Here is a 26,407-nt window from a genome sequence, read left to right as displayed (position 1 = left end):
AGAGACTCACAGTACTTTTACAATCATGTGTGGACCAAGGAGATAATGTTCTTACTTTTCATACTCTTGCCATCTCATGTGTTCCTTCTCTTTTCTACATAAGCAGATCTGATTAGCATTTTACACGAATAATGCACTGCTTTGATTTTTCTCACTGCTCTTCTTTAGAAATCACTATTGCATGCAGCAGTGATATGTAAAATAGGGTTCTCATATTCCAGGATATGTAAAAGATCAGCCAGTAGGATCCATAAAAGTAAACTGGAAAATATTTCCATTTCTCTAATCAAATCATGTAAGTTATGATTCAGATGATCACATTTCTAAATGGTTGACAATGCTGTGTGTGTGTGTGCTTCGTGTCCCTCGTCTTACAACACGTCCCTAAATAAACACATAGCACATCAAAGCCCATCCACTCACTGTGGCATCCACGCATTATGCTGCCCACTCTTTCCTACCCATCCATCAACATCCAATATAAATTTGAGCTTTTTGGTAAGGGTTTATTTATTTTTTAGTAGAAATATTTTTACATTCCTTTGGAACTCTATAGTAAATATTGCTTATACTGTATTTGCCAGCTTCTCACCTCGTAATATAAGTATTAAGACATAAGTCACATTTCTCTATCTTGATTGCACATCTGAGAGCTTGTGTAACGTATCGTGTGGACCTTTGAATCTTCTATATCACCTGAGATGAATGAATGGATTACTTAATTATTAGGTTTGCTTATACTCAAATAAAATTATACAGCTATTAACTATTCCCAAACATCTGTAAATAATGACTGTGTCCGGGCTAAATTAAATGGAACCATCTAAGCAAGTTGGTTGTGTTTTCCTTTCTTTGGCGTTGTCAAAGATTCCACAAGCTCTTCTGGGTACTAATGTTATGGAATTAGCGGTTCCATAAAACCTAATTCTATTGTATATTAAGAAAAAAGAAAACAAAACCTTCCTTTCAATGACTAGATTAAAAAAAAATCTATTGCATCTTTTTAAAAAATAATCTCAGTCTAGACATAAGTAGACTATTGAGAAAAATGGAGATAGCGGTTTCTCTTTCTCTAAAAAGCAGTCTTAATTATTCCTACTTCTTTCCTCCACACTTCAGATCAAAGGGAAGCATCCGACCACTGCCGTATGCCATGTGCTCCTGCTACTGGCTCACCTAACATTAAGGAAAGACGACCTCCTTAGGTAATAGAACATGCCTGTGCAGCTGGAGACTGGGCATGTCAATGGACAGTTAGGATGTTTATCACATCACAGGAAAAATGGTGTGCTCTGTAAAACTGCTTCAATTTAGAATGTTTTACTAGAGATCTTCATCCTCACAACTGGGTATTGTGACACAGACACACATAGCACAGACTCTGGATTTGGAGTTCAAGATATGTGATCTCCTGTCCAGGGTAACATTGTTTTATCCCCCCATCTATTGGTGGGGCTGCTTCTCCTTCATATTATATCTGTAAGGCTTTGAATACTATTGACATTTTAACAGTATTAAACATTCCAATCCATGGATATGGGATGTGTTTCCATTTATTAATATCTCCTTTAATTTCTTTCACAAAATTTTTACAAAAATATTCTGTGGTTTGTGTTGTGCAGGTCTTAAATTCCTTTCATTGAGTTAATTCTTAAGTACTGTATTCTTCTTGATGCTATTAAAATGGAATTGTATTTTGAATTTTCCTCTTTAGATTGTTCATTGTTAATGTACAAAAATGCAACTCTTTCTGGAGTGTTGACTTCGTATCTTCTCACTTCACTGAATTCATTTTTTAGTTCTAAAAATTTTTTTGTGGAACTTTTAGGATTTTCTACTTATAAGATCACATCAACTGTGAACAGAGATAAGTTTATGTCTTTCTTTCTAATTTAAACGCTCTTTAAATTTTTTTCTTGTCTATTCACCTTGGTTAGAAAGTCCGGTACTATGTTAAATAGAAGTGATGAAAGCAGGCATCCATGACTTGTTCCAGATTCTGTAGGAAAAAATTTTAATCTTTCATCATTAAGTATGATGAACTGGAGATTTCTAATATGCGGCTTTTATTATGTTGAAGTATTTACTTTTTATTCCTACTTTTTTGAGTGTTTTTATCATGATAGGGTATTAAATTTTGTTGGATGCTTTTTCTGCATCGAGATGATGATACATTTTTTTCCTTTATCCTGTATTCATGGTGTATTACATTGCTTAATTTTTGTATGTTGTAACATCCTTGGTTCCCAGGAATAAATTCTTCTTGGTCATGGTGTATAAACCTTTTAATATGCTGCTGAATTTGGTTTGCTTGTATGCTATTGAGGATTTCTCTATCACTGTTCATAAAGGATACTGATTTGTGGTTTCTTTCTTTCTTTTCTTTGGTAGTGTTTTTTTCTGGTTTTGGTATCATGTTAATGCTGGCCTCATAAAATAAGTTAGCAAGTGTTCCTTCCTCTTCATTTTTTTTAGGAATTTTTTGAGAAAAAAATGGTATTAGTTTTTCTTTTCTTTTTCTTTTCTTTTTCTTTTTTTTAAAGATTTTATTTATTTGACAGAGACAGCCAGCAAGAGAGGGAACACAAGCAGGCCGAGTGGGAGAGGAAGAAGCAGGCTCATAGAGGAGGAGCCTGATGTGGGGCTCGATCCCATAACGCCGGGATCACGCCCTGAGCCGAAGGCAGACGCTTGACGACTGCACCACCAAGGCACCCCTCTTTTCTTTTTTTTTTAAGATTTATTTATTTTAGAGAGAGAGAGAGAGCAGGAGAGGGGCAGAGGGAGAGAGAGAATCCTGGAGCAGACTCCGCACTGAGCATGGAGCCTGACACAGGGCTCAATCCTAAGACCCTAAGATCATGACCTGAGCCAAAATCAAGAGTTGGAAACTTAACCGACTGAGGCACCCAGGCACCCTGGTATTAGTTTTTTGTTTTTTTACTGTTTGATAGAATTCATCAGAAGTTGTTGAGTCCAGGGATTTTCTTTGTCAGGAGATTTTTGAATACTGATGCAATCTCTGTACTAGTTACAGGTCTATTCAGGTTCTCTATTACTTTATGATTTAGTCTTAGTAGGTTTTGTGTATGTAGAAATTTGTCCTTTTCATCTAGGTTATCCAATTGGTCAGCATACAGTTGTTCATAATAGTTTCATAATCCTTTTTATTTATGTAGAATTTGTAGTAATGTCTCCAATTAATTTCTGGTTTTAGTAATTTCAGTATCCTTCTTTTGTCTTAGTCTGTGTAGCTGAAGTTTGTTTTTTTTTTTTAACTTGTTGATGTTTTTTGAAGAATCAACTTTTGGTATCATTGATTATCTCTGTTATTTTCTTATTCTCTATTTGATTTTTATCTGTCCTAATTGTTCTTATTTTCTTAACTCTGCTGGCTTTGAGTTTAGTCATTTCTTCTTTTTCTCATTCTTTGAGTTCTAAGTTCAGTTGTTCATTTGAGATATTTGTTTCTTAATGTAGGCATTTAGAGCTATGAATTCCTCCTGAGCCCTTTTTTTGCTGTCTCCCATTAATTTTTCATACACGATGTTTTCATTTTTATTCATCTCTAAGTTTTTTCTAACTAACCTTGTGATTTCTTCTTTGACTCATAGGTTTATTTAAGTATGTTTAATTTTCATTATTTTGTGAATTTTTAAATTTCCCTCCTATTAATGATTTCTAACATCATACTGTCTGGTCAGAAAAGTTACTTTATATGATACCTATCTTTTAAAGTCTGTTGAGACTTAATTTGTGGCCTACCATATGGTCTATCTTGGAAAATAGCCCATGTGCAGTTAAGAATAATCTAATTGGACAGTATTCTAAATTTAGTTGGTTTATTTTGTTGTTTAGGTCCTCTGTTTCTTTACTTATCTTCTGTCTGATTTATCTATCCATTATTGTGAGTGGAGTATTGAAGATTCCAATTATTGTTGAACTATTTCTCCCTTCATTTGTGTCAGTTTTTGCTTCACATGTATTGTGATGGTCTGTCAGTAACATGTATATGGTTCTAATTGTTGTATCTTCTTGCTGTATTGAAACTTCTATTAATATATAATTTCCTTTTTGTCTCCTGTGACACTGTTATTTAAAGTCTATTTTCTCTGATGTTAATAGAACCAGCCCTGTACTTTTCTGGTTATTATTTACATGGATAATCTTTTCCCATCCTTTAGCTTTCAATCTATTTGTGTCTTTGGATCTAAGGTTAATCTCTTATAGATAGCATATAGTTGGATAATATGATTCTAGTCATTCTGCCAATCTCTGTCTTTTGATTGGAGAGTTTAGTCCATTTACATTAAAAGTAATTACCAGTAAGGGGGACTTCTGTCATTTTACTATATGTTTTCTTTATACCTTACAGCTTTTTTCCCCTTTATTTTCCACATTACTGTCTTCTTTTGTATTTAGTCAGTTTTTTTTGTGTGTGTGGTGAAATGTTTAAATTCCTGTCTCATTTATTTTTGTGTTTATCCTATAGCTATTTTCTTTGTGGTTACCATGGGGACTTCATTTAGCATCCTAAAGTTATAACACTTTAATTTGAATTTGTACTAGCTTAGCTTCAGAAATACACAAAAACTCTGCTCTTTTATAGCTTCATCCTCGTCCTTTTTGGTTGTTGGCATGAAAAACTTGCATCTTTATACATTGCATGCCTAAGAATACAAACCAATAATTCTTTTAAATGTGTTAATATCTTAAATTATCTAGAACACAAAATTTGGAGTTACAAACTAAAGTTATGATAATACTAGCTTTTAGAATATTTTTTAAATATTCTAAAATAAAATAAAGTCATGTAAAAATGATAAGTGCAGTTGCAAATCATTGTTCCAGTAGTATCAGCTTTTGTAGTTGTCCATGTATTTCCTTTTATTGAGATCTCTATTTCTTCATGTGATTGTGAGGTATTGTCTAGTGTCCTTTTATTTTATACTGCAAGACTCCCTTGAGCCTAGAAATAACAAAGTAACCCAATTTTTGTTTATCCAGAATGTCTTAGTTTATCCCTCATTTTTGGCAAACACTTTTATCAACATAGCACAGTTTTTCCCTGTTAGCATTTTGCATAAACCATCCCTCTGCCTTTTGAGCTCCACAGTTTCTGATGAGAAATCTGCTGATAATGGTATTGAGGATGCCTTATGTATTATGAGTTACTTCTCTCTTGCTGCTTTCAAGATTCTCTCTTGGTCTTCAGCCTTTGAAAATTTTATTGTAATGTGTCTTGGTGTGGGCCTTTTTGAGTTCAGCTACCATGAAATTCATTGAACTTCTTGGATGTTTACATTCGTGGCTGAAATTTTCAGCTATTATTTCTTCAAATATTCTCTCTGTTTCTTTCTCACGCTCTTCTTGTTAGACTCCCACAGTATGATTGTGGCCACTTGATTATGTCGCACTGGTCCCTTAGGCTCTCTTCATTTTTCTTTCTGTTTCTTAGATTCAGGAATTTTCATTGTCTTATCTTCAGGTTCTGCTCACTCAGATCTACCTGTGAAAACTTCAAATAAATTTTTCATTTTTGTTATTGTACTTTTAAGTTCCACAATTTCTCTTTGATGTCTCTTTAGATTTTCCCTCTTTATTGTGGTCATACACTGTTTTTTGTTTTTGTTTTGTTTGCTTGTTTGTTTTCTTTGTCCACATCTTCCTTTAGGTCTTTGATCATCTCAAGATGGTTGTTCAAAAATCTTTTTCTAATATATCTACCATGAGATACTTTTCAGGGAAGGTTTCTGTTGATCAAAACTTTTTTCTTAAATGGGCCATGATTTCCTGTTTCTTTGCATGCCTTGTGATATTGGTGTTAAAAACCGGACATTTGAATTTAATAATATGATGACAACTCTAGGGGAAATTTGTTCTCCCCCTTCCCCAGCATTAACTCATTATTCTTTTTTTTTTTTAACTCTTGTTATTCTTGTTTGTTTGTGTATTTATTTATCTATTTATTTATTTAAATTGTTGTTGTAGGCTCTGTCTGTGCCAAGGATCAGACTGTTACGTAAACTTAAGATCTTCTCGGGGCATTAGTTCTTTAAATCCCTGGGAAGTCACTTTTGCAAGAGAAGGTGGGGCATGCAACAGTGAGGGGAGGTGCAACAATGGTCGCCCACCTCCTTGTCTGCATCTCTGTGAGCAAAAGTAGCAATCAAAATCAGAGCAAGATCCCTGGTATTCTGGTATTTGGCGGAGAGTGTCCTTTTTTATTTACCCTGACTCCCACCTGCTATGTGTAGCTGCCTTCTATTTGGCTGGGGCAGGAATGGGTAGCTGCTATTGTGCTGACAGCTGAAATTGACCAAAATTTACCACAATTTGCCACCCATATCTTTCCCTAGAAGTTACAAACCTTTAATAGACTCTAAGGTTCCAAAATACTTACATCAGGCAGATTCTGTCAGTAGAATTGTTGTTTAGGTGGGGAGACAAGATTCCTGCTGCTTCTTCCTCTGCTACCTTCCTAGATTCCTCCGTTTCCATTTATAATTCCTCACATTCATTGACACTTTAATTTATAGACATTCATTCTTTCAGCTTTAAAATTCAAGATTCAAATGATTTTTTAAAAACTCTCATGAGGGATTCCAGTGAAATTGTTCAGATGAACATCTTCAGTTTATATGAAATATTCGTAAATAAATGAATTATACACATGAATATATAGCCATAGAATTATCTGCCTCATAATTTAAATTCTCCAAAAAACTTTTTAAAATGTTCTAAGTCAAATAATTTGATACCTTTAAAAATAGCTGTATAGAAATATATTTTCATAAAATATTCAAAATATTTACAGATAATTTTTTTGTCACAGTTGTTTAGGGATATGATATCTGTAAAATATGAGTTGGAAACATTCATATGAATTTACTTGAAACACTTAAAGTTTGATGGAAAATGAAATACATATATATTAAACAAGATAAAGAAAGGAACATACATAATCCAAAATGTCTAGATAAAGTAGAATGTTTCTGCGTTCTGAAATTCATTGAAAAATATCAAGCAACTGGTTAGAATTGATGAAGATGATGAAAAACTACAGAAAAGCATGGCTTTTTTAGGTACCGTTGTGACTTAAAAATAGTATATAATTTCTTTGAAAATAGAGAAAGAAAACTTTTTAAAAAGAAACTGGGCGGGAAACTGCCCACGTTGCACTTGGTTCTGAATCTTACATTCTAAGGGAATCTCTAAGCTGTCTGTACGATTTGGTGTGTTGTAATAATAGAGAACATAAATAATAGAGCAAAACCAGTTACGTTCCTCATTATTTGGAAAAATGGCTAGGAATATATGTGTTTGAGTGGGATAGGTGCAATAATCTGTTTGATTTGGTTTAAAAATAAATAAGACAGAAAAAATTGGCCAAAATGCACAACAAGCAGAATCAGCTGGGAAATGCCTCTCTGGTGCAGTGAGAAGGCTCAGAATCAGAACTCAGTGATTAGATAGTCTGATCTGACTTCACTCTGAATCTCATCCTTGCATTTCTCCTCTTATTATAACGTGCTCCTGTGAACTAAAGGAAAAAATCACTGAGTTGTATTTATCTTATGGTGCTGGGAATTTATGAAGATCATCAGCATGCATTTACATTGTTCTTTCTGATGACAATCGAGAAACACATAAGTTAAGTAGAATATTCTAAGAGATTGTGTTCTCTAATAGCTTAAATTAAATCTTAAAAGGCATATACAGAATTACCATTTTTGTTAGTTTGTCATCTTTAGTTTGATATGTAATTAGTGTCTTTGGGAAAAGAATACATTTTCCTACATTTAGGTTTATAAGGATTTTTTTTTTTAATTCCTTTTTTACATAGGGGTTTCTATACTCTGGTTTTACAGTCCAGGATACAGCTGTGGGAAGATACAAGGCTGTAACTCTAAGACAGAATCTTGTTTGAATCTAAGCTTTACTATTTAGTGGCTGGTTGATCTTTCTGAGCTGCCATTTATTTATTTATGAAATGTGGAATGCAACCAAACTGTACTAGTCTAAGTGTGAAATGAAATACCATCAAATGGGATTTGAATAATGGATTTTTTTTTCGCACTAGCCAGAAGTTTTTCTTGGAGAAATAAAACGTGCTTTCGGTGTTCAGCAATACCAGAGAGGGTCCATAAGTGATAAGGGATACCAGCTATAGACTGAGCAGTGTGCACTTTGGGTCAGCTTCTTTTAAAGGGATATTTTATTTGGCATATTTTTAAAAATATCAATTCAAAAACTCTTTACTGAATTCTTACCTTGCATTCAAACTGTGTAGGTTCTGTGAGGGGTAGAGACTCTCTCCTTCTCCCTCTCTCCCTCCCTCTCTCTCTCTCCCTCCCTCCCTCTCTCTCTCTCTCTCTCTCTCTGTGTGTGTGTGTCCTTCTCACTAGGTTCTTATAATAAAAACTTCCATCAATAAAACAGCCAAATACAAAAGTAGGGAGCATAATCAGTAACTGAGAAAAATATGTATGTTATTAAGAGGTTATATTTAAGCCTTAAAAAAGGCTTAAAGTTTCTATAGGCACAGCGGGGGGGGGGGGGGCATTTAATTACAAAAGCTTAACTTATGCTCACAACCCCTGCCAAAAAAACAAAACAAAAAGCTACAACAACAAAAAGCTTGTAGCATTAAAAGTTTTGTGGCACAGACATTTTCAAAAATTAGTCTGTTTATAAGTGGAAAATAATACTCTGATTACTTTTAATCATCAAGAGATTTCATGAGTATTTTAAGAAAACCTATTGTTTTAGACACTAGACGGAGATGTTTGGTAATTAGAGATCCATCATATTTTATGTACTAAGTGGATCCTGGAAACAAGTATCATTTGAACTTTTCTTGGATGAATAATTTTTATATGCTATGAAATATAGTTGAAGTGAAAAAAAGTGTGAATTGTTTGTGAAAAAATATTCTTTGATGAAACTGTCCTGTTTTTAAATCAAGGTTTTTATGTAGAGTGAACTTCAAAGGGAAGCCATTTGATTTCAAGAGACGTTATGTACTTCTTGTGTAAAATCTAACATCAGTTAAAACTCACTTGTTAAATCATTTATTTTTATGCAGTTTATACTCATAATAAGAAAGAACGTAAAAGCAGTACAATAAAGAAAAAATTACGATTTCAAAAGTGATGAGCTGTGGTCTTAAAATAGTGCCATGAACATACTGTTTTGAGTAAAAGCCCCACACAAAACATGTAATTGTTTAATTTTTTCTGCTTTCATCAACACATATCAATATAAATTATGTATTATATAGAATCAATTCATACATGTTATATATCTTAAAGTATTTCTATCCATGCAAGTTATATATTATGATTCATAGAAGTTTTTAGGCACTTTTGAAAAGATGAAATTATATCCTTTTGCAACTAATGGAATCTTGAAACACAATATGATTTGTACAAAAATGCACATTTTACTTTTCAAGAGGAAATGAAAATCTAGCTGAACTGAGATGATTACTTACATAAACTTCTTAAAATTTAAAGACACTGCACTGGAATAATCCCTCAAGTCATTCGTATGTACATAGGGAATAACTGGAGTGAAAGTACTAGAAAACATTCTACGTAATGGATAGAATATACTTTTATTTAAACCTGTTGCAAACTCCTACAGAAGACAGTCTGATAATTCTCTCAAAACAAAACAAAACAAAACAAATGCCTGGGTGGCTCAGTCAGTTAAGCATCTGCCTTCAGTTCTGGTCATGATCCTAGGGTCCTGGGATTGAGTTCCACACCCAGGTCCTTGCTCATCAGGGAGCCTGCTTCTTCCTTTCCCTGCCACTTCTTCCTTTCCCCTCCTTGTGCACACTCTCTCTCTCTGATAAATAAATAAATAATAAATAAATAAATAAAATCTTTAAGAAAAAAAAGAAAGAAAAGGGTTTTTCGGGGCTTATTTTCATTGTTTAGAGAAGAAAAGTTGAATCTTAGGTGACAACCTTCAGGGCATTTTATTCTATTTTCAGATCTGTCTGAGGAGATTAGCAGCAAGTATAATTTTGAGTGATGAGTCCCATCCCAGCTAAGCTTTGTGATTTCTCATAGCTAGCTGCCATGTCTCAGGGTTCCTGGCTGCCTGAATAAATGGCATTTCAGTGGGGGATACGGCATTTCTATGTCCAGGGAGTCTTTACCTGCTTACACCGACTGGCTGGAAAACCGCATGGAGAGGCCTCAGGTTTAAGGGAGCCAAAAGAGCCTGGCTAAATTTAATCTCACTTTAGAACTTCGCTCAGCCTAATTAGTTTGCAAATATGTAATTTATTTTGCTCCAAGAGTCATAAATATTCTGTGGCCTTTGCTTCTTTTGACAGCTAAAGGGATGGGTTTTACAATACATCATCTGAACAAACAAAAACCTACTTTATTAACTCCCTTTAATAAAGTCTGATTCTCTTCTAAAAGGAAAAGTGAAACTTCAGATTTTTCTCTCTAGCAATACCGTTTCCATACTTGCAAAAATAATGTAAAAAAGTTTCTGTTTTCCTTCATCTGCCAGTTTCAATATCATTATTTTTATGCATTTCAATATTTGCTGTACTTTTGCATTTATAGCCAGGTGACAAAATGGTCATCTATGAAATTCGATTATATTTAAATCAGGCAGAAACATTAAATGAATGAAGAAAACCAGATTCTTTGTAAAATCTATACCTGTTACCACGTCACAGAAAAATTAATGGTGGTTTATAATTTTCAGAAGAATTGCATTATGATTTCCAAATCATGCTAACGGAACATAACTGTAAAATAATTTCTGCCATTTGTCCTTAGAGAACTTGTAGTGGTTTGTAATCCAGATCTACTTTCACCTAATTTTTGAGTTTGAATTTCTAACAAATTATAGGGAAAGAACCCATCCCACACCTCTGTTTGTGGCTCTTTTGTTCTATTGTATGGGCACATTTGGGGAAAGAAAGTCTTCCATTAACTAACTTCATAATTTGTGGTATGAGTGTATTATAGAGTTCACAGCCTTTCGTTTTTCAAGTGGTAGTTTGCTTTCAAGCTCTACCTTGGGTATTCAAAAACCCTGCGTTTGGTAATATGCCAGGAAATTGTGGATGATTTAATGTATGTATCCTCTCATTTAAGAAAGAGAAGTCAAATTACAGATCTGGGCTTTGCCTCCCCTGAATTTTTCCTTTCCCTCTCTTTAAATTGGTCCCCATTTATGGAGCTTTCTATATCACACAATAATCTTTATGTTCACACAATGTTAATAAGCCTCATAATAAGTGTTATTGTAGCAAAACCCTTACAGTCAGAACTCAAAAACAGACTGACTTCTTCTTGTGTATAAACTTTGTAAAACTTGCTTCAATAGATTTACTTCCATGTCTCTCCCCTACAATTTTGAAGGCCCTCCATGAGGCCCCCTCATCCACTTTACCTTTGAGTGTTGTAGCCCAGCGCTGTGATAGTAGTTCAGCCAGCATTTAACCTTTTTGCTCTTCTCCTCCGCAAACTGCGCTGCTGTGAAACTCAAGTCAGCAGAGGGGAGAGTCTTGACATGGAGAACAGAAGAATATGAGGACGCTTGGGGAAACTTGATTCTGAATTGATTATAATGCAATTAAAGAAATGAGTTTCCCCTTGGCAGAGGTAGAGATTGAGGGACAACTCAAAGCTCCTCACAAACCCTGTGAAATGGGAGAAGAGGAAGAATGCAGACAGTTTAAGCCAGCAAGGGCTTTTACTAGAAACATTCAGATAATCCCAGTAAAATGTGGAAGGCTTTTTTAGGGGGAGGAGGGGGTTGTTTTAATTGTTTAATCTTATAACCTCAATTTTCCTTCATTCGATATGCTCTGATCCTTTGCTATCTCTATTATCCATTTTTAACCTAAAAAGATGAACCGTCTGATCTCCACGCTTTTGATTTACAGATAATTTTATTTACAATTAAAATTGTGTGATTTGAATTCTACTGATTTTCTTGCTGAGTTGTATCAAGGCAAGCAAATGAATAGAAACATTACCAATTGTTCTCACCTACACGGCTGAGTTACAGTGTGTCAATGATCTTAAAATGATGGTGGCCGTTGCATCTTTACATCATAGAAATATGGAAAGGCCTAGCACATAGCAAAGCTGTCTGCAGCAGGAAAGGCATCTCTAGCAATCTCTCCCATATCTGTGCAAATGTTAATATTTATAAATAAGTATCTAAATACAGAGTATTTTGCCATTAAACAGAGTTGAACAACTTTTGGACTGCCTATCTCAGTCTCCATATAATATCCCCATTTGCATAGATCATTGATGCATGGTGGTGATTATTTCACAGAGCACAAATTATTTTATCTATACCTTCTTTCAGTTTATTTTCTACTTCTGTTTCTATGACATTTAATAAAAGTATCTTCATTGATGTGTTGGGAGACTCATTCAGCCCTGAGATGTGGTAGGATGTCAGTCAGTGGTCGAATCAAGCTCAAAACCAAACGCCTTCCTTTATGATTTTAAAGCATGCATCAAGACAGTGTCTACTTGCAAAGGTTTTTGTAATCAGACTAATACCTGCATGAGTCTTATATGTCCCTGTGCGACATCAAGTCGTCCTCCATTAGGGTAGAGGAAAGGGCAATCAAACACCAACTGCTTCGTGAGATCACATTCAACATTGACTGGTCCGTGACAATATTGACTGTCCAAAGACTTAAGCATTTTTATTACAAGCCCAAAGAATAAACATGCTTTTATAAAGCTTTAAAATCTCTGCAGAACAGTAAGCCTACTTCACATGGGCTTTAAATTTGTTGCATTTATTTACTGGCAAAATTGATAAGATACGGTTACTTTTAAACTCTTGAATTCCTTGTTGTACTGATCTTGAGCAGAAACTTTCTTCCAAGGATGGTAGGATTTCAACTTCTCAGCATTTAGCTTCCTAACTTTTCATTTGATTCTGTCTTCATGTAATCTGCTTGATCTAATGCATTAAACTCTCAATTGTAGCTATTTATTTTTCTTGGACTGATATTATATACACATTGATTCCAGGTCACCCTCCAACTGGATTTGGGTTTCCTGAAAAAGCTTACAGGTTGCTAGCTTGTCAGCAACACTTGGATTAAGCCTCCGTATTCCCATTTATCCTCATAGCCTCTAATCAGTTGGATATCCCTGCCCATCGGTCTTTCCTACATGGCCTCCCTTAACTTTGACACCAAGTATTATAATCTGAGGCTTTGACAAGGCAATGTACTCTCAAAACAAGGTCAGTTTTCTTACGAGGAAGAGAAACTGAAAAATACAAACCTCAATTTTGCCAACTGGAAATATATCCTTTCTGCTGGTTTTAGAACATCTGTACTGTATTAAATAAAGTCTGGCTGATATCTGGGATCTTATTTTGCCATTAATAATTATCTTATATATATGACAAAATATATCAGATACATGTAAACTCTATATGTAATTTTTATATATTTTAAATTCTGCATTTTAGACAAAGAAAACATCTTTACCATGAATTCAGCAACTTTTTTCTGTAGCTGAGTAAGTAATTCAATGAAATTAAACAATTATAATAAAAAAGCTAAAGAGATGTCATGATAATGAATATTAGGGGAAAGTATGAAACAAAAGGACGTATCAAAACAAATTCATTAAGTATATTCATACAATGTGGAATGAAAAATGTTATCTAAAGAATCTATATTATAATATAATTAGTTTTCAGAAATATGTTAATAAATCATATTGTAATTTTATTGAATGTATACCATTTTCAGTCATGGTTGATATGAAACAACCTCTCTACAAATATGATCCTGGTTACCTACGATTTAAACTCTTATTTATGATTGATTATATCTTGTGTTATGAATTGATCATTTTACTTGGAGTTATTATATAAGCCAGACATAATTTCTTTTTGATTGTTTATTAAGACTTTACCACTTCCACTAGTAAATTTTTGCACTATTTAGCAAAAGCAGTAAGGCTGGAGGCATCTATGGAATTTTGTTGACTTCCTCAGAGGAATTTGTAAAGATATGATATTTTAAAGCTACCATTGTACCCAAAATTCTTTGGCAAATTGAAGAGGTTGGCATGACCCAGGAGATATTTCTAATAACGTTCACATCCCTGAGCTTTTTCAGATTCTCTCTTCTTAGTGTCATGTTGAATCCAGGTCTGATAAAGTATAGAATCAAGAAGAAATTCAGAGAGAAAATACAGGAGGTGACAACCTTCAAACCAGCATTAAAAATAATTTGATTTGATTTGAGATTATCAAATAAATGATCTACTTTGGTTATAGTCAGCTTTCTGACACTTTTCTTACAAGAGTGAAACACCTTATACCTGAGGCCAGTGTTCTGTATATTGAATTCCATATCTCCATGAAGTTCCGTAGATTAATGAATTTGTTTTTTTATTTTTTTAAGATTTTATTTATTTATTTGAGATAGAGCCTGAATGAGAGAGAGAGAGAGAGCACAAGCAAGGGGAGCAGCAGGCAGAGGGAGTAGCAGGCTCTCCAGTGAGCAGGGTGCCTGACTCAGGGCTCTTTCCCAGGACTCTGGGATCATGACCTGAGCTGAAGGCAGATGCTTAACCAACTGAGCCACTCAGGTGCCCCAATAATGGATTTAAAGTAGACAAAATATTTGGATTGCATACAGTAAGGATTTTTTTTAGAACATTCTTATTTCTTGAATATGTTGTGAATGTAACTTTCATAAAAGAAGCTATTAATTTTCTTCTTTGAAAGTAACTGCATGGAATCGTAAGGCTGAAATAGAGGTGAAGAAGGGCAGTGTTCACAAATCATTCTCTTCTTATATGTTTTCTATTTTTTCAGGTATTTTCTGGAAAGATTTACAGTGAAATTATTCACTCAGCTTTGTAATAGGTTGATTTGTTTACTTATTAAAATATATTAACCATAGACATATATATGCTTTTTTCCATCTTCTAGCAATGGTTGTTTTGAGCAACCTGGAACCAAATACAACTTATGAAATCAGGGTTGCAGCAGTAAATGGAAAAGGGCAAGGAGACTACAGTAAAATAGAAATCTTCCAGACGTTACCAGTCCGTAAGTAATCATCTCTGTTTTGCTCTCTTCACTTGCAAACTTAAGGGATCTTAAAATGCAGGGAGGTGTTTCAACACTTTGGGGAAGTGAATTACGTCTTCATTGAAGTGGTTTCTGAAAATGGTGTCATCTAAGTTTTATAAAAATAACTTTGCTCTGGAACGAGGCAAAAAAGAAAAGGTGCACTACAATAAATACAGTAAAACTGCCCTCAGGAAATTGTCCTCACATCAGGAAGGTGTCCTGATTAATTGGATTATAGTCTGTGAGAAGGTAAAACCAGTGACTATGTAACATGTCCAATATTCCATTCTTTTGATGAGACATGACTATTGCCTTTATCCCATAAATTCTGTAGGCCCTAGGTGTGAGAAAAAGGCCCCACTGAGTTAATCCATTTTCATGGGGACTGCAGAAGATTACCTATTATAGCCTTGTCCCTGCTACTGTCCTCTTTTGGGGTATTGTAAGGCAGTCAAATTATATAAAGTGAAGACAGATTCGAAAAGACTTCCATTTCCTTTATGTTGAATAAATTATTTGACAATGTGAGAAATTTGACTGTGACCCAACAAGGGCTGTTACAAAGTCTGTGTATCACCCTGCTTGTTACAGACACCTAATACCACAAATTGGCCACAATCAATAACCTTACCCTAATTTGTGACCAACTCTTGGTTTTCACAAAATCTGTCAGATGTCCCCTTTTCTCCGTTTCTGTTGCCTGTGTCTTCTTCACTCCCATCTGTTTTCTCTCCAGGACAACTGCTGGTACATCTTGACTCCCAGCCATACTTTCAGACTAAAATAACTCTAGAGTGACTTTACACAAATTTAAGCAGATCTGTCCCTTCTCTACCTCTAATCCTCAATGCCAGCCTTCACCTTCTGTCCACTCATCTTTTGTCCACACACACATTTGCCTGTCTGCCCTCCTCGGACCTCCTTCCTCAGTCGCCACAGTGCTCTCGGCATCAGTAGGTGGAACTCAAGTTTGGTCAGACTGTTTCCCTTTTCCAAAGTACTGTGCATTCTGTCTTGATTCCGCTCTCCAGGTCACTGCACATCAGCCCCCAAAGAGGGCAAGACCAGTAGGACCTTGGCTAACCATTCCAACGTTTTATCCTCCTTCAATTAGGCACAATTCGCTTCCTTCATTTGTAGAACACCATCCTCGGTACTTCAAACATAAAACTCCTCTCTTTCACTCTTTCTTTTTTCATCTTTGCTTTTAAATTACAATGCTTCTAATCTCTTCGTGTACTGCTGTTCACTTGCAGACCTCTGTCCTACACATCGAGACTCTAAGGGCTGGGTCTTAGTTTTTTGTTTTGTCTTGTTTTTGTGTCTTAGTGTTTTTTTGTTTTTTGGGTTTTTGTTTTTTAAATAAAAAATATGTATTTTAGCTACTTTGCAAAACTTTTTTTAAAGATTTATTTATTTACTTAGAGAGAGAGAGTGTGTGAGTGGGGGAAGGAGCAGAAGGAGAGGGAAAGGGGAAGCAGACTCTGTGCTGAGCACAGTGTCCCGTGACAGGGCTCAATCCCATGACCTTGAGATCATGACCTTGAGCCAAAACCAGGAATCAGATGCTTAACCACCTGCACCACCCAGGCACTCCATAGCTCTTCTCAAGACTTTTTTTGAGGTTCAAATGAGAGAATATATGTAAAGTACTTAATATGTCGTAACTATCCACTATTCTTGATTATTACTTATATTATTACTTTGGCATAAAAATTACGTTGTAACTACTAATAGAAACCATTATTTTAATCAATTCCTTTTTGATAGAATTTACATTTGTTCTGAACTTTATTTTCTTTTCAAAGGAGGTAGCAATTGTAATGAAATCACAAATTTAGTATATTGTAAAGGTTAAATGTAGACATAAATATTTTAAATTTATATGTTAAAACATTTGTAATTAAAAATATAGTTCCTGCCATGTAACCATTATCTCAAAATGTTATTATCAAAATAATGATTACAATATTATTAAATGAATTCATACTGTATTGCATGTACATTCTAAAATTTAATTTAGAAATGATATTAAAATACCAGAGTAAAAAATCCATTTTATAATATTTAGATTGTCCCACAATCTATTAAGTCTTTTTAAGAAATTATTGTACTGATTTTTACAGGCATTTTAATTTGTTTATTGAAAATATGTTATATTGAATACAGATCATGTCATATCATAATATCTGCACACTAATTTAATTAATTTTAATGAAGAATCACTCCAAAATGCCTCTATTTACTTTATTTCTATAGGGCTGTAATATACAAGGCTATTTTATTATATACTTGCATGTCACCACACCCCATTGGCTTATTTCTTTAACGATATACCTTTTCTCAAATAAACTACTCACTTCATATGGTTATAAACACCATATTAAAAAAAGATAACCTGCTGAGAAAAAAACAAAAACAAAACCAAAAACAGATTCTCCAAGTTTGGAGTCATAAAATCCTCTTCCCTCAATTCTGCTTAGTTTGTCCTGACATTCCTCTGAGTAGACCCATACTGCAAGTTTCTGGAACCTTGAAAACTAAAGCATGTTTCCTGAAAGTTCCTTAGTATTACTGTATTCCTATCTATAGGGAATTGGAGGAAAAAGGGTACAGGATGCCAGTGCATGTCGAAGGACATCACATGGGTGACACAAAGCAAGAAGTTCCCATTCCAAGTTGCCAAGCAGAGATGGCGTCCTTCACATAGAAAACTCTTACACTTCACTAGATCCCTGTTCATATTAAACATATAAGCATCTTTGTTATAAGACCACCTCCATGGGAAGAATAACATCAAAGACAAGTATGTCCATGAAGTCAGAAGAAAAAAATATATATTGGAACATATGTCTATCGTTTAGATACTACAAAATTTATGTATTCAAATCTGCATCTAGTTTAAAAATACTCATTAAGGGGCACCTGGGTGTTTCAGTCGGTTAAGCATCCAACTTTTGTTTTTTGGCTCAGGTCATGATCTCAGGGTCATGAGATCGAGCCCCACCTCAGGCTGTGCTCAGTGTGGAGTCTGCTTGAGATTCTGTTTCCATCTCCCTCTGCCCCTCCCCCATCTCATGTGCACACACTTTCTCTCTCTCTCTCTCAAAATAAATAAAATCTTTAAGAAAAACCCATTAAAGCAGACATATAATTGCTAAACAATTATCTTTCCTGGTAAGTATACATTCCATATAGTTTGATAACAAGATGTTTATATTAATACATATATACAAAATGTTTACAAAAATTTACGTTAATAAATAGGATTGCACACTATTAACATGAGAGAAAGTTTACACTTGTATAATGCAATACTATTCTCAGAACATTTGCACATCAATATAAATAATATTTTGGCTTTCAGGTGTCACAGTTTTGTCATGACACTTCTATATTCATGTAGATATATGAAGGTTGCTGTTTCTTGGATGGGGAGAAAGATCAGAGGTTCTATCACAACAAAAGGCAAAGGGAAAATGGTAAATTCAGGATCACATCGTGTTTTTTTTTTATTATATGACAGTGTTCTTTTTATTAAATGCAGTTTTTCCAGGTGTCTGAGGTGTGTGTAAAAATCACGAATATTGTATTACTTATTTAGGTGAACCAAGTCCTCCGTCCATACATGGGCAGCCAAGCAGTGGGAAGAGCTTTAAACTCAGTATCACCAAGCAGGATGACGGAGGGGCACCTATTTTGGAATACATTGTTAAGTATAGAAGTGTAAGTACCTTTTTATTATCATTTTGTACAGTGTTTTCAAACTGCATTAAATATGCATTGAATTCATAGACATATTAGGCATAAATGTATATTAAGTAACAATGATAAATGGTTCTCATAGAAATTCAACTGCTAATTGTCCATTGCTGAAATTCATCATTATAAACTGTGAAATACTTGCCTTGTGTGTGTGTGTATAAAATCTAAGCATTGATCATCAAAATAATGCCATGCATTCATCTTGTGATTTCTAAACTTAACATTTCAGAAATGAAATAACATTTTCGTTGTTTTTCTGACAGGTTTAACGGGATGTTTTCACCTTCCATTCTGCTTGATATTAGTAATTTCAAGCTAAGCTCCTTTTCTCAATTTTAGTTATTGTATTTTAGGTCGTTATTATATCAAAAATATTTTCTTTTTTATTTTTATGAATTATTAAATTATTAATACCTTAAATTTATAAGCCTTTTGATATGAGTTGATATTGATATTTAATCATTTAATTAAAAAATAAATTACTCTAATCAACATTTAACAAAGAATGGCCACATTAAACTTGTGGAAGAAGGATTAGTTTTTTTCAAGTTTAATTAGCACTAGCTAATATGGGATTTGGGACAGCTAAGAGCTGCCTTGGGACTTACACATGTAGGGGGTGAAGGACCAGAGTGATGAAGAAAGTGACATGGCAGACTTTGCCTTTGGCTGAAAATTAGATCCAAGGCTACTAAAAGTGGCTTCTCTTGACATTGCCATAAGTGACATTGAGTGTTTATGTCTCTTGTGGAATATGTTAAAAGTGAAACACAATTTTAAATTAAATTTTGTAAAATTTATTTATTAACATTTATGATTATCCCTATAATACTGTGTCAATTTTATGTTTACATTTACTGGACACTTAGTAAAACTTTCCCAGTTTATTGTATTTTAGCAAATAATGTTTTAAATAATTGCTCCTTAATAGTCTATAAATGAATTTCAACTATTTTCCCACAAATTCCTAATTTTCTAAATTATAGTATTTTTTTTAAAGATTTTATTTATTTATTCGTCAGAGATAGAGACAGCCAGCGAGAGAGGGAACACAAGCAGGGGGAGTGGGAGAGGAAGAAGCAGTCTCATAGCGGAGGAGCCTGATGTGGGGCTCGATCCCATAACGCCAGGATCACGCCCTGAGCCAAAGGCAGACGCTTAACCGCTGTGCCACCCAGGCGCCCCAGTATAGTATTATTTTTTTGAATTCAAACATCTTATTTTTAAAGGTTTGTAAGAAAAGGAGTCTGATTTTTTTTAGGAGTTTAATTTTTGAATAGCATACTTAAATAATCTTTCAATTTAAAATTAATATTCCCTTTCTAAGACCCCTCTTTGTTGTAGGTTTGATTCTGAGAATGATGAGCAGATGCAGGTGTTTTATGGCTAATTGTCTATGAAAGTTTCATGCCTCTACCCCAAAATGGCCCTGAATGGCTCACTGGTCTTTCTATGAATTTGATGGTTTCATGCTACTCAAGCCAGGTTTCATGGCCATTCTTATTTGACCATCTGGAAGCTCTTTGGAAGGGAAAGAGCCTCTAAGGGTCATAGGCCTGAACAGAATCATGAATTGGACTCGGAGAATAGACTTCAATGCAGATTTTGGCCTCCAGTTAGACAGAATTTATGGCACAAAATACAGGTGGGTAAGAATTTGTAGGCAACCCCAGTAAAATCCCATAGTGAATACTGAGATATAATGAGGAGTTCTAAAAATACATCTAATATGTTTTCTATGAATATATTTTGTACCTAAAACTAAAAGTGATGTTTGACTTATCCTTTTTTAAGAGTTGGATATTGGAAATAATACCAGTGCTATGTTGAGTTCAACCAGAATCATTTATTTCAACTGATGATAGCAACTATTTCTTTCCTGTTGTAGCTTTCCTTCATATACTAGTGGCTTTTATTAATATAGCATTATATTTTAAGAATGTATGACTTTTTCAGCTATAAAATCAGGCACCCAAAATATTTTTCTTTATGTTCTTTCATTCTTAGCGTGTTGGCTTTTAACTTCATATAGAGTATCTTGTGTTTTAAGATGGTGGATTCACATCCACATTCAGAATATGAAGAAAGTAGAAAGAACAAAAGGGGAATAGGTTGTTCAAGCTGCATTTGTCTTTCTTTTCCAGCAATACAGTACATATTTTTTAAAAACCCCACCAAGCATAATTAAAATTGTGTCCCATTAGACAAAAATATTTCTCAATGTCACTAAATGAAAAGTGGTTACTTGGGTGTTGGGTGAACTAAACAATAGGGTCTGGGGTTTGCTGCAAATTGTTGAAAGAATTATCTTTATAATAACAACAGTTGTCTCAGCCCTCTTGGGCTACCATAATAAAATACCATAGTTGGATGGCTTAAACAACAGAAATTTGTCTGGAGGTTGGAATTTCCATCAAGGTGCCAGCGGGTTTCCTTTCTTCTGAGGCCTCCCACTTTGTCTTGCAGATGACTGCCTTCTTGCTGTCATGACTTTTTTTCTTTTTAATATGTTTATTTTTTTAATTCAATTAACATATAATGTATTATTGCTTCAGTGATTCATCAGAGGTAGAGGTGAGGGACTCTTCAGTCTTATATAATGCCCAGTGCTCATCACATTACATGCCCTCCTTAAATCTGTCACCCAGTTACCCCCTCTCCCCACCCCCTTCCACTCCAGCAGCCCTCAGTTTGTCTCCTATGATTAAGAGTCATGACTTTTTGTCTGTACGCATACATCACTGATCTCTCTCCATCTTATAAAAATATCAATCATATCAGATTAGAGCTCTTACCCAGATGACCTCCTTAAAACCACAATCTCCTAATAAAGTCACCTGGGGGTTTAGGGATTTAACATATGAATCTGAGGTGGGAACACAATTCAGTCCATAACAATGGTTATCAGATAGGACTCCTCAGTATCTGAAAGGACCCACTATTGGCATTTTGAGCAGCATAATAGTGAGCAATCCAGAAATCTGCCCCCTATTACAGATGTCTAGCGTCCCTGCCCTCACTCACTATATAGTCAGTTGTGTCCCCGGTCATTATTGAAGCCAAAAACATTCCCTAGAGTAGCACTGCATCTGTTTAGAGCCAATTGTTCACAAAATGGGGGGGGGGGGGGGGGATGGCATTTTAGAAATTCAAAGGGAAATTATATATATTATAAAAATTTATTTATTTTATAATTTTATTATCTATTTTATTATGTATTATTTTAATTAATAATATAAATCATCAATTTGAAATGCTGACCAAATTTATTTTGATTTCTTAAGCATGAATTAGAATTAATGTCTTACAAGAAGTTTTGTGTGAAACATATATGGATACGAGAAAGTTTAAGTGTTAAGCATAATAAGATTAGAAAACTTGGATTAATTCAAATTTCCATTAAGATGATGAAAATATTTTAATTTGTATATGTAGTTGATATGGTTTAGTCTTAGATTAAAATTTGAACAAAGTTTTATTTTCAGTAAATTTGTATCTTCCATTTTTTCCTTTCTCTGCCCACCCCAGCCCCCCACCAAACTAATAGTAGTGGAGCCCTATTTTTGCCTATTTACTCAACATCTGAGTTTCCCCTATCACTAAAAGAAAGTTTTAGTCCCTTCTCAATTCCATCTTACTTCTGTCTTGCCATACCCCTCCTCTTCATTTCCAATCCCCAGCCCTTTCTAACTTGAAAAAGTGCTAGGGGATTTGTTTTTAAATATCATAATGAAAATAATTGGTTGCATAATTAAAACATAGCTACAATTGACTGATAATCAATTGCTGTGTTACTGCTTTCAGACTTAATAGCATTTTAGGATAGAACACTGTTTTAGTAGCAGAATTTTAGGCTTCTATGGCAAGATTTATAAAAGCAATGCCTCTCCACCCTTTGTACTTCAAGGAAGGCATTTCTCACACTTAGACACTGTAAATATAAATATAAACCATTAATCAAACATGAAGTGAAGGGGAGTGGCAGACACAGTTATGGAATGAATATGTCACTGGTATAAAAGACACAGCATAAGGAATATAGTCGATAATACTGTAATAGAGGTGATGTATCTGGACAGAGGGTGCTACACTTGCAGTGAGCACAGCATAATGTATACACTTGTTGAATCACTATGTTGTACACCTGAAACTAATGTAACATTGTGTCTCAACTATGCTAAAAAAATTAAGTGATACTTTTTAACACTTTTTAATGGCAAATTGAACCTTACAGAATGTGGGTGATTTTGTGGGCATGGGGAACAGATAACAAAACATAAGACTCTTTTTTTTTTTTTTTAATTTATTTATTTGACAGAGAGCAAGGGAGCACAAGTAGGGGGAGCAGCAGGCAGGGGAAGAGGGGGAGGGAGAAGCAGGCTCCACAGGGAGCCTGACACTGGGCTAGATCCCAGGGTCCTGGGATCCTGACATGAGCCCAAGGCAGACACTTAAAGACTGAGACACCCAGGTTCCCCAAAACATAAGATTCATAATCTAAACAGTTTTGCAGCAGTAAGGGTTGAATTGAAATCTGCCTCTGAAGATTATACCGACCCCTCAACTCTCCCATCTCACTTCATTTGGCTAGCTCTGCGTGTCCAAAGTACAGCCATTCTGACCCACTTTATCTTTACCATATCAATTTTGGCATGCCTTCTACTTCAGCACATTAAAAGAATCTCCATATTTCTATTCTTTTTTCTTTCCCTTCCTTCTCTGCCCCCTTCATCCTATAAACATCATGCTCTACAAGTCTAATAGGAAATTCTATGATTCAGTGTAAGTTCTATTAATGTGGTCAAACAAGAGCAGATCTTGGGAAGGAATCATTTTCTCCACATTTTCTTTCTCAACAGATTACTTCTTCACATTTAAAAATTTGCATTTTAAAATTTGGCGGCTAGATATTTATGGCAGTCTTTACGGTGATATTTGCACTTATATTGAAATAGTAACTATTTCTTTTTTTTTTTAATATTTTATTCATTTATTTGACAGAGATAGAGACAGCCAGCGAGAGAGGGAACACAAGCAGGGGGAGTAGGAGAGGAAGAAGCAGGCTCATAGCAGAGGAGCCTGATGTGGGGCTCGATCTCACAAGGCTGGGATCACGCCCTGAGCCTAAGGCAGACGCTTAACTGCTGTGCCACCCAGGCGCCCTGAAATAGTAACTATTTCAAAAAGGTTTTTAATCATCTGTTCTTTTTGTATGATTCTAAGCCACTTCATTTATTAGTTGCTCAAACTGCATGAATTCCACAGTGGAGTAAAGTACAATTGAATAAATTGAAAAATTATTTAGCCCTGCGCAATGCATTTTTTAATTGTATAACCTCTATGGAAAAGAAATAGGGGATGCCTGTGTTCCGTCTCTCACTGGCTGTCTCTCTCTCTGTCAAATAAATGAATAAAATCTTAAAAAAAAAAAAGAGAGAGAAATAGGGGAATTCAGGAAGTTAGAAACATCATAAAGGTTTTAAACTTGAATGCATCTTTAACCCTATCTTTCAACTCTCCACGTGCATGGGACTATATGTTTTACAACCTCGGAAAAACAGAACTGAGATAATATATTCCCTATGTGAGTGTTGATTGCTGACAGACATTGAATCTAAGTATTAAACCTGCATTTCACCACGATGAGGAAAGACAAATTATATCCTAATACTGAGATGTGTAACTTAATATAGATCAGGAAACACATATAGAGCACGTGACTTTGTTCAGTTACACATTAAGAAGACAGAATTTATGAGAACAGAACTAGAGTAGTAAAAGAATTAGTTGTCTCTGTGGATTCTTTGTGAAAATTAATGTCTCTGACGGTAAGTCAGTAGGATTAAACCATGTATTTGAAGAATAAAGGCAATCCTTTTAATTTCATAATGTATATGGAATAATGAAAGAAATTATTTTATGTACAGAATATTTTACATCTACTTTGTGTTGTGGAGTCAGTGTAACTCCATATAATTTAATAAATAGCTTTTGACATGCTTCCATGAGTTTTTCACTGTTTTCTCCCTAATTTGATGATAGCTATGGGATCATAACTATCACTTAGTGTTGGCACATTAAATAAGTTTCCTGCGCTAAGAAGGACTAAAGAAAATTAGTTGCTTAAAATCAATTGTGAAGACGGTACTTTGGGGACTAGCAACAGTGTTCTAGCATACGTTTCTGAGTCTTAATTGACCTTCTTAAGCTATTCGGAGTCTGGAAGGCTGTATCCCAATGGCCATAGGAAAAGAAAAAATAATGTTAAAAGGGTCTTAAAATAGTACATCTGTAAAATTGGGATCTTGTTGTTGAGATAATTTATTTTCTAATTACTTATTAATAATAATAACTTCTTTTCTAACTTATATTTAGGTGTGTACATTGAAATTTATTTAAAGCCATCAGTATAAGCTTTGTAGCATTTTCAAATAATAACTATGAACATTAAAGACTCTTAAGCTTTCTGATAATTTTTCTTTGCGCTAGTGAAGTAGATGAGTTTTATTCATTCTGGTATCGATATCTTCAAAGAGACTATTTTTTGTCTGAATGAATAAATACATCAAAGAATCAATAAATAAATGGGTCTGTGTTGAGCAATTATATGTAATTCTATAATTAGATTAATAAATCTCAGAAATAATGAACACAAGAGAAAAAACAGTCATACTGGGTGAATTTTTGTGGGTTGTGAGAATACAGAAGGTGACGGATAGGAAAAATTAGATTTTAGTTTTCCCTGATCAGATATGTGAATGATGGAGACTAGGGATAGATTAAGTAGGATCCAGTTTACAGAATTTTACCAAGCCTCAGGATATGGAACAAAGGCAATCTGAATCAGTTCAATGGTAATAGAAAAAAAAAAGAAATCAGAATTTGAGTCAACTCTACTTCAGTTAAAAAGAAATAAATTAGAATTTGAAAATTTACTAAAATCCTCCAAATCTTACATCTTCTGAAATCACAATGGAGTGTATGTGTATGTGTGCACATGTGCATGTGGACACGTTAGTGTGTGTGTGTGTGTGTGTGTGTCTGTGATTGCTAAATCACCTCTCTTATAGTCAGAGTAATAAATGGAGCTGTAGAGAATTCTGGGGCCTTTTGTAAGGTCATACAAGTAGTGAATAGCTGAACCATGCTACCAGGAGATCTAGGACCAGAAACCACCTTACGTGGAAACACAAAATCTTAAAACATAACACAGGGGAGTCACAAGAACCTTAAAATTCATCTAGTTAGTACAAGCTCACCTCCTCTATTGTCCTCTGTTGATTCTGTTTTCATGTAAGATGATGTTGACCCCCATGTTCCCTGAGACTTCCAGAAGGATTAGTGAATTACTTCTTATTATAAATTAAAGCAGTCAGGGAGTCATCCACAAATAAGAAAACCAACACCCCTTCATCTCTTCTCAGCTCTCCTCCCTATACAGATGATAGCAAATATTTCCCCATATGCTGATATTATGATTTTAAAATAACTGTTAAGTAGAGCTCTTAACTGTCATTTGGCCCTGCTA

The 26,407-nt window shown here is 34.6% G+C and overlaps 1 protein-coding gene across 2 annotated transcripts in view; it reads left to right on the top strand.

Annotated features, from left to right (window-relative positions):
* The window catches only part of NCAM2 (neural cell adhesion molecule 2), a 523,501-nt gene that overhangs the window by 448,006 nt on the left and 49,088 nt on the right, over window positions 1–26,407 (top strand). For both annotated transcript variants that reach the window (XM_034656641.1, XM_034656649.1), the window contains exons 13-14: window positions 14,971–15,090; window positions 18,719–18,840. In XM_034656641.1, the coding sequence (XP_034512532.1) occupies window positions 14,971–15,090; window positions 18,719–18,840 (242 nt within the window). The remainder of the gene's footprint in view (window positions 1–14,970; window positions 15,091–18,718; window positions 18,841–26,407) is intronic.

This window comes from Ailuropoda melanoleuca, chromosome 1 (assembly GCF_002007445.2).
Source record: "Ailuropoda melanoleuca isolate Jingjing chromosome 1, ASM200744v2, whole genome shotgun sequence".
Lineage (NCBI taxonomy): Eukaryota > Metazoa > Chordata > Mammalia > Carnivora > Ursidae > Ailuropoda > Ailuropoda melanoleuca.
Note: the sequence above shows the minus strand (reverse complement) of the source record. Positions and strands in the feature narration are given on the sequence as shown.